The sequence below is a fragment of the Marmota flaviventris genome, chromosome 3 (genome assembly GCF_047511675.1).
Source record: "Marmota flaviventris isolate mMarFla1 chromosome 3, mMarFla1.hap1, whole genome shotgun sequence".
Lineage (NCBI taxonomy): Eukaryota > Metazoa > Chordata > Mammalia > Rodentia > Sciuridae > Marmota > Marmota flaviventris.
Genome location: NC_092500.1, coordinates 177,344,352 through 177,353,898, shown reverse-complemented (window position 1 = coordinate 177,353,898; position 9,547 = coordinate 177,344,352). Strand labels below are relative to the sequence as shown.

Sequence of the window (9,547 nt, the reverse complement as noted above, 5' to 3'; positions counted from 1 at the left end):
TGGACACTCGGGGTTGCCGTGGGGTCGTCGTGCTCGTCAGACCTCGGGGAGGGCAGAGTGGAGCGTTGGTGGGTGTGTGCATCTATCAGAGAGCTGTCCCCTGGGAGGAAGCCTTTCCTTTTCAGAGTATTTGTGTCCATGGGGGTGGAAAAGAAAACAAACAACACACAACATGGTGCTACCATTTTGTCACCGCGCCCGAGGGATGTATCCACGTGCCAGAAGGTTGCATTGAAAGGCCTCCCAGCCACACTGAAGCATGGAGCTCGGTGTGTCCCCGAGACTCGGCAGGCTCCCTTGAGAGACCTTGGTTCGAGCCGGTGCAGCCAGGTGCTTCGAATCCACGTGTGGAATGAGATGTGTTTGAATTTTGATCCTCAGAAGACCCTGCCACGTTGGAGTGGAATCCCCGCTGCATGTACACCGGTGGACAATGGGAAAGGACGCTGCAGCAAAGCAAGAGAGAAGGGAGAGTGGTCTATGGCACCAAAGGAATCACCGCTTGTCCGTCAGAGGTATGGCTATGGATCAGTCCTGGGGCACTGAGGGCTATACCACTGTACAAACTGTGTTCAGAGTGGTGTCGAACCGCACAGCCTTCGCTTCTGTGGGCTTTAAGTTTGTGTCGTACATGGGGTTTTCAAACGACGCCTGTCCATTGCTGTTCTCGTGCCCGGCATAGCCATTGTACTGAACTTTCGGTCTTGTTCTGCAGGGAAGAGAGAGAGTGCAGAGTTAGGGGCCTGATGTCAGTCACAGAGGCCAAACAGCCAGGCTGGGGGTGGGAGGGGCCCACAGGCACAGGAAGTGGTGTGTGCAGGATGGGGACGGGGCCGGGGGCCACCTGCTCACTTACCAGAGCTGACTTTTAAAAAAAAAAAAATTGAAGGATGGGGACAGAGGATACAGCTCAGTTGGTAGAGCATTTGCCTCGCTTGCACAAGTCCCTGGGTTCAACCCCCAGCACCACACACACACACACACACACACACACACACACACTAATAGTTGGGATTATAATAGAGCTTAAAAATGGGAGCAATTTCCAAAATCAAATGATTATTGGTGCTTCCTAGGAATGCTCCTTGGGATGCTCTTCCCGGCTGGAGGCAGGTGGGGTCTGGTCTGGACAGTCACCTGCCCCTGAGCAGTCACAAGGCCACGGGGAAGCCAATGAACTTTGTTACTGTGCAGTAATGATGATAAGAATGATGTCCTCCTGTGGGGTGCCCAGCCCTGGAGACTTTTTAAATTCACCAAATTTATTTATTTTGAAAGTTTGACTTTTTCTTTAGTGAGTTAAAAATTAGTCTGTTTTTAGAAACAAAGCTACCCTTATTATTAAAATGTCTTTATATTTGGTGGTGAAAAGAGTCCCCCCCACACACATATAACCCTTGATACAAGCACTGAGGGTGTCTAGACTGAAGAGATCTAAACACGAGTGGTCCGGCTTCTTCATCTGTTTTCCTTATTCCAGGGGAAACTGCAGAGGACAGTGTCAGGAGGTGAGGACAGAAGTCCAGTTCAACAGGACTCCCAGAGCCAAGCCAGCCAAGAGCCAGGGGAGACTGGATGTAAAGAAACCTTCTGCTTGAGTGAGTTTCTGTTGATTTTCTCTCAAGTTACAACGTGTTCATTTGGAAAAAGACATATAAAAAGTGTGTGACCTCAGAAAATGGGTCTCTGTCAGCAAAATGTCAATTTCAGCAGCCCCAGGAGCCAGAGACGTCACAGACACTGAACTTAGAAAGCGAGCAGTGAGCAAGAGTGGCCTTCCAGCTCCAGAAAGCAGCCTGGGCGGGTGGGGCAGTCAGGATGACAGCCAGGGCCCCACCCGCCACAGGAGGCATCAGACCACAGAGAACCCAGGCACCGTGGCCAGTCTGAGGCTATCCATGCGTGGCCTCCACAGAGGCACTCAGCCACGGAGCATGAGCAGAGCAACGTCCGGGTGGACAGATAAGAGCGGTGGTGTGCACTGGATACCCTGCAACTGGAAGTCCTTTTACCTTACACAGCCACGCTTAGTGTGCGGGGTCAACCTTCCATAGGACAGGAGATGCTCAGGCCCGTAGGAAGGCTTCATCTCTGAGCCACAACAAAGCCTGCTCTCTGACGTGTGGGGCACCATCTAACGGGACTCATGGGCTGGCAGAGGGTGCAGAGGGCTCTCGCCACTGGGTGGCAGGAAGGTCAGGGACTCTGCTCTAATGGAGCAGACCCTCTCCCTGGGGTGGCGTGGATGCCACACCAGCAAAGGCAAGTCTGTGTGAATTATCAGTGCTGTGTCCCCAGGGGTGTGACAGTGCCTAGTAGAATTTGTGAAAGAAGATACATCAATTTAAACTCTTCCTGTCCCGGCATTGAGTGGGATGAGGCTGTGACCCTTGTGTCTGCACTGACTGACTCTTACACCAGCTGAGGAGCAGAATCCCAAGTGGAAGGCTCACCAGACCAGTGTGCACAGGATTTTTTTTTCCTTGTTTTTTTAAAGGGAGGTTCTGGAGATTGAACTCAGGGGGTCTTTACCACTGAACTACATCCTCAGACCTTTTAAAAATTATTTGAGACAGGATCTGGTTAAGTCCTGAGGCTGGCCTCAAATTTGCAATCCTCCTGCCACATCCTCCCAAGTCTCTGGAATTACACAAATGTGACACCACACCAGCTCAGGATATTTTTCTTCAAAATAAAAAAATAATAATAATTAATGTTGTGCCAATCATTTTTGTGTATGTGCTGGGCATTTAACCCAAGACCTTGTGCATGCAAAGTCACCAAGCTACACTCCAGCCACCAATCTATAATTTTGTAAATACCACTTGAGATTTCTTTTACTGAGCTGTGTTTTTAAAATACAGACTTTACCAACCAGAGGTGCTGCTAGTATACCTGCAAACTGTTTGTGCAATGCAACTGTGAAGCAACCTTCTTACTATTTTGTATAGATTTTTTAAATTATAGGAAAACACATATTTAAAAATTTGCCCTACAAGTTACTAAAATGTAACCTTCCTTGGACTAGGTTTATTTTGTTTTAACCAGAATTAAGTGAAAATATGTGTGTCTTATAAATTGATATTTGGCATAACTAATATACTTTTACCTTGTTCCAGAGGATTGCTACATTTTGTTGTTAGTTTTAGGGAATGATACTTTTCATTCAGTAGATTAGAATGATTTTGCATAAACCAGATTCCTCAGAGTAACATATTATTCCCATGGACAGCAAGGACTTTATAATCACTCTGCAACCTCCTTCCTTCCTCCCTCCCTCCCTTCCTTCCTTCGAAATGCATCCACATTGACTCCAAGGAAAGGATTCAATTCAATAAAATTGTTTTACTCCAAGTTCTGACACTTTTCAATTAACCAGTATTTAAAAATTAATAAATACCCAGAACATTCTAGAGGGATGGTGAGTATGATATTGTTCAGTGTGTGTTAAGATCTCAACTTTTGCCTGCTAAAGGAATAGATTGCTCAACAATTCATGAGTTACAGATGCGTGGGGTGGAAAGTGGTCACGGAGCGCATTATTTCCCCTTCTGTCGGAAGGCTGAAGGCCACGTCAAGGAATACAGGCCCCCTCTCGGCCTATTCTCTTAAAGCCCATTACTCAGATGTGACCTTCTGACACAGGAGGACAGCTAACAAGCAAAGGAAAAGAAACCAGCAACACAAATCCTTGGCACACAGCATTCCTAGCATAGCAATGCAGAACACACATGCGTGAAATCCAAGTGCACGCCGTGGCTCACACCAACACTTCACACTCTGCACATTTGTGAGTAGACCATGCTGCTCCAGTACCTGTGTTTGTAGAGGTAAAATGCAAACCCTGATAAAATGAGAGCGAAGAAAGGAACCAGGATGGCAGCTGCCACGGAGCCGCTGCTGGTGCCATGGTACTGGTTCGAGGGGTCTTCACCAGAGCCCAGGGGATCTGGAAGACAAGAGGGGTTAAAATGTGCAGTTACTGTACCAGACTCAAGCAAAGCGATGTGCATGATAAATTTAATCAGTGATCACAAACTCTGTGAGAAGCAGGGATTTCCTTTCCACTGGAATCTGACACTCTTTCTGGAGATTCAATGTCCATTTTAATGACCAACATACAAAAGCTGCCTGGCAATTCCTTACCTACAGCCGAGGGGGCTATGAAGGAGTCTCCCAGTGCAGACGTGAGGGAGATGAAGGGCCACTAGGCACCCTTTGTTTGAGTGATAGTTTTTATGCACATAGGAGTACCTAACAAAGCATCTGTTGTCTATGTAGATTCTCCAAAGTCTTGGACTGAAGGGAAGCTGCAGCTGGACGTCACAGTGCAAGTTTGCAGGGGCCAAGAGAAGTGCTGAGCCACGCGCTGTGCCCAGAAGGAGGGAAGGCGGGCAGCTCAGAGGCTGCACAGGCTCCACCCCTTGCCCTGGTCTGCAGAGCCAGTGCTTGCAGAGCTCTGAGACAGGCCAGGGGAAAACAGACCAGCAAACACCGATTCCCTGTCAATTGCCAAAGACAGCTGTTGGTTCTTGAAGAGTTTCTTTATAAAATAGGTTTTTAAATGAATTTGGCCTCATTGCCTGAAGTTGCTTAATGCAAAGGGAAATGACAGGTACCTTTTCTCTCTAAACCTGAGCACCCAGGGGATGGGCATGGGACAGAGTCAAGCCAAGGGGAGCCTTCACCCTGGGCGTCGGACTTGGGTGGGTGGAATAGTCACCACTTTTTCCTGTGGTTGGAGTGGGCTGGAGCCCTGGGGACCATTGAAGTCCCCTGTTGGTTCTGGCTGTCATGGGCTACATGTGGGTTTATCGGGCATTTGTTGGTCATTGGCAAATGTTCAGAGAACAGTCCACTCAATCCTCTGCCATGCTGGTGGTTAGGTGTCTTCCTCTGTTTGTGGAGCAGGAGTCCTCTGCCGTCTGGATGGAGGTAAGTTATCAGACCCATGATGATCACACATCTTCTCTCCTTCTCTGTATATGGGAGTCATTCTATTTTAATAGGGCAATTAATTTACGTTGATTATTTCACACAAGATTTTCCACTAACATTGTCTTCAAATTAACTGGACTTCAGTATCCATTTAATGATGATACATTTTTTTCCAGTTTATCTGACTAGAGACAACCAGATGGTTATTTTTCTCCACAAAATAGGTTTGTAGCTATCACTCTTAAATGAACGATTTTTCCTGAAATGTTACTTAAACAGACTTTTCTGATTAGTTGAATGCGAAAATTGTTTGAGATTCAAATTATTTTGTGAAGCAAATTGTTCTCCCTGACAATAAGCTTATCACCATATGAGAATAAAAGTTACTTGTTAATTCAAGCTGTTATTTAGTTAGGCTAAAAGGGAAGACAGTAATGCCAAGAAAATGGGTGACAGCACACTGTAGTCTGGGTTGGTTCACTGCGTGAGTAAACTTGGCCCTCCACAGGGTCTCCCCAGGCCTGTGGTGTGTCCTGAAAATGACGACAACCTGTACCGCTGGGAGAGGGCGAGCACGCCGCTTCAGGATCTAGCTGAAGGTGAAAGAAAAGTGTCTCCCATCGTTAGTGTTGGTCTAAGGGGTCCCTCTATTCCATTACCCCAGATGACAGAGTTCACTTTGAAAGATGGCCTGGCATCCCAGTTAATTGCTAGCATCATAATTTAAAGTTTTTCTGCTCCATGGTGCCCTGCGTTTGGAATGGTGGAAGAGGGCATTGCACGGTTGGCTTTCCTTTGTCCAGGGTGCTGACTGGCAGGCTGGCAACCTGCCCTTTGCCTCCCTGGGCTCAGGCTAGGTCCTGGGGAAGGAGTGCATCAGCGATCACCACCACAGAGCTTTGCCCTCCTGTGCCTCTGCACGTCAATCTTCCTCTTCATAAATTGGCATGTCCGAAGCCTCTTCCAGCAGCGCATAATGTAGTTCCAACCATCTGGCAGGAACGCAGTGCTAACCCCATACAACCTGTCTCCCCTGCACTGGTGCACGTGGCCTATGGCTCCGTGAAGGGCATGTCTGTGCAGACCCCTCAGCACGCAGCTACACCGTGCTCCACAGAATTGCGGCTCTTCCTCCGTCCCCTGGCCAGCTCATCAGTGAGGCAGGATTCACTGCAGCGGCCCTTGCCTTGCACCTTCCCGTCTCCTCGCTGAGGTCAAAATCAGAAGAAGAGAAGGAACACACAAGGCAGGAGGCTCTGCCAGGAGTGAACAGGTCTCCTGTGTGCTGGCCTCACTCGCTGGACCCATGGCGCTGAGTACACCGTGTCCTACCTGATGCAATGCATCCCCAAACGCCTTTGCTGAAGCCGTCCCCTGTGGCCACAGGTGGCGTGCACGAGCTATCTGAACTACTGAAGGAGCCCCTGCAGATGCACCTGGTGGGAAGAACAGGGTTCGTACACGCAGGCCAAACATTTTGGAGAGAGGCTGTTGGAGGAGAGGACTGTCAGTCCTGCGTATCCACTCTCCATCCCCAGAACTGCACGCCTGAGTGTCCTGGGATCAGCCAACACTGTGCTTTAAGCTGCACATTCTGGCAACTGAATATGACCATTGATACTTTGTAGAGATACAGACTTTTTTTACTTTTAACATCCCTTAGTTTTCTTAGGGTAGTAGAGTTGCTCATTTTTAACTTGAGTTCCATCTTTGTTTGTGCCCTTAATTCTAAACCTTTCTTGATGCAGAAGGATGCTAATCCCACAGTGATGTACCTGGTGCATCATCCCCAGCTTTGTTTCTGTCTTGTTTGTGAACGTGCCAGGCCCTCCTGAGTGTTGCTGGGGTTTCTTTGGGATTCATGTCCTTTTGCGCTCCTCCTTAGTGAAGGGGGCCTTGCGCAGCTTACCTTGTCGCTCCAGCTTGAACTTCCCGAAGTCCTTCCCGTGTACGTCACCTTGGAAAGTGAATCCTCCCCGTTCAAGTCCTGAGGACACCTGGTAAGTGGGAAGAGGGAGGAGACATGTGAAAAGGAGGCCAGTGGGTCCTGGTGACCTCAGTGTCGTCACTGCTGTCCCGAGTCGCTGTCACATCCCACATTTATGGCATATTTACAGTTAGAAACCGAAAGTCATACAGGCTGGACTTCCACTAACTTGGATTCATGTTGACCCTCTCAATCTGACCCCTGAGAGGGCAGTGTGGTAACTGTCTTGTGACAGGGAGATGGAGCTACGGATGAATAATCACAGCTCCCGCATGGGAAACTCACTCACGCAGGCCCAGCGACTGGCCTGTGTGCCTCACGAGGCTGTGTGCCCGTGTCACACGTGACCAGGACACAGCAAGATGACTCGCAAAGAAGGTGCTAAGGAAACCTCCCCACCAGGAATGCCGGCTCAGGACTCCCAGAGTGGCCACACGGTGCCTTACAATGGGTGGCTGCGGTGCTCTCCGGGGAGAGCCGTGGTCAGCCCTGCTCTGTCCTTGGTAGAACGGCTGCTTTGCTCTTGGCCAACGATTCTCATTTTGAGTTTGGTCTCCACCACTATAAAATGAGGGGTAAAGTGGCCCTGCTGCCAACGGGACCCCAGGTCTCCAGGGACAGAGTGACTTCTCTGCTCAGTTGGGTGCCCCCACCCTGCCCAGAGCACGGGGTGCGAGGAGGCCTCCGGCGGGCACTTACGTAGCCATCGAGACCCCAGTTGTCGTTTTCAAACTTGCTCACAAAAATGTCTCCGGGGCCTTTAATGTGGAAAGCTTTCAGGAGCAGGTGGGTCTCCTCCTTCTTGTAAACACCTGTGGAAAGACAGGCGTCAGTCCCGCCGGAGGATCCTCAGGGCCACCGGCAGCCACTTAGCCACGGACTTGAGCACAGCAAGAGCGGGCGAGGCCCCAGCTCACAGAAACCCTACAGAAGTCCTGGTTTTAGTTTTGAGTCTTAGCCTCAGTGCTTCCCCCCAAAACACTGGCAGCTCGTGAGAGTCCTTAATGGACCTGGTTCACCTCACTGAACCAGGCCAGGAAGGACAGGAGTGTGTGTTTGAGTCTTCTAAAAGATCCAGAATTTTTTATCCATATTTTATTGACTTTGGGGGCAGGAATATGTAGGAAACACAGACCTAAACCGCAACACAAATGCAGCTACTTGGAGGGAGGCCGTGGGCCCTTGTTGCAGGAGGAGCTCAGGAGGCCAGCGAGGATGCCGGCCCAGCCACAGAGAGGGGCACGGGGGACGGACATCACTCCTGGGGGCTACACCGGGTGGAGGGCAACGACTGGCGGGTTGTCGAGGGGGTGGGCTGCACCTGCGGTGAGTTCCCACCACGGGAGGAGAGAACCAGCACAGAAACAGGCGCTGCACACGCGGGCTGCCGCCACCTGCAGGCAAGGGTGCGGAGTTCCCAAGAGAAGCTGCAGGGGGCTCCCACTAACTCCGCCCAGAGGAGCCGTCCGGAAAGTGCCAGGAAAGCGTCCATTGGCAGACACCAGGAGGGAGCCTGGGTCCAACCCCAGCCCTCTCCTGTGGGCGACTTTTCCCGCCACGGGAGAGGTACAACCACCTCCTGAGAGCGGACCAGGGTTAAACAGCAGCAGCAAAACCAACCCGCTGTCCCAGTGGGCACCACAGTGTCCGCTGCCCTTCCTGCCCCACCCATTCTTTCAAGCCAGGCTGCGTGGTGGAGTCTGTGTCCTGGGACTCATTCCCCTGGGGCAACCACAGGCCCCCCAACACTGATCCAGAGTCTGGGGGGCACTGAGTCCCCTGGGGGCACGTTCTTTGGGGGAAAGTTCAAATCTCTGGTTCTGTAAGAAGAAAGATCTAAACTATGTGGCTGGAGCTGAGGAGTGTAAATATTTAAAAGCTCCTTAGTTTATTCTGACACAACTAGATGTTCAATACCTGCTCTGAGTCATGTGTTCGTTCACATGGGCAAAGCATAAGGGAGTGTGGGGTCCTGAGCCACGGGCCATTAGCCCACGAGCCCAGGGGCCACCAGCCCAGGAGCCCAGGGGCACACCCTGTGGACATCTGAGGTGGGGAACAGTTTCTTTTTCCTAATGCAGAGCATATGGGCTATTTTACATGTTTTCCTATCCAAGGACAGTAAAGTGAGATGTGAGGGGTGGGGAACCTGACCCCAAGGATGAGTCACCTACTGTGGGGGGGAGGTGTGGCATTTTGAGACAGCTTGGTGTTCAGAACCAGGGCTGCCTCTTGTGGGTAATTCAGGGAGACTCTCAAGCCTTTGGGAGTCAGTTTATGGCATATGGTATATAGTTACAAGAATGGGGGGTTAAAATCACTACATTTAAGTATGAAGGAAGCTGAACGTGTCTGTTCCTAGCAGGGCTCAGATTCTAACTGTCAGTTCAGCTATGCCTCTGACGACTACTTAACATATCACCTTAGGCAAGCTACTTAACGTTCCTGAGACCAACTCTCTCTCTCTCTCTCTTCCCTTTTAAGTCAGTAAATATATATACACACACGCATATATATATTATATATATATATACACACACACGTATGTGTGTCATATACAATATCACATAAGGGATGTTGCACCATGGGATTTATGTAAGAATGAAAAAGACAATAGATAAG

General features: G+C 49.9%; 1 protein-coding gene across 1 annotated transcript in view; it reads right to left on the bottom strand.

Moving 5' to 3' along the window:
- Positions 1-549: 549 nt before the first annotated feature.
- Positions 550-9,547, bottom strand: part of Csmd1 (CUB and Sushi multiple domains 1) — a 1,338,703-nt gene continuing 1,329,705 nt past the window's right edge. Inside the window, exons 67-70 of the mRNA XM_071609340.1 lie at positions 7,625-7,737; positions 6,848-6,935; positions 3,817-3,949; positions 550-709 (exon numbers count right to left, since the gene is read on the bottom strand). Coding sequence (XP_071465441.1) covers positions 550-709; positions 3,817-3,949; positions 6,848-6,935; positions 7,625-7,737 — 494 coding nt within the window. The remainder of the gene's footprint in view (positions 710-3,816; positions 3,950-6,847; positions 6,936-7,624; positions 7,738-9,547) is intronic.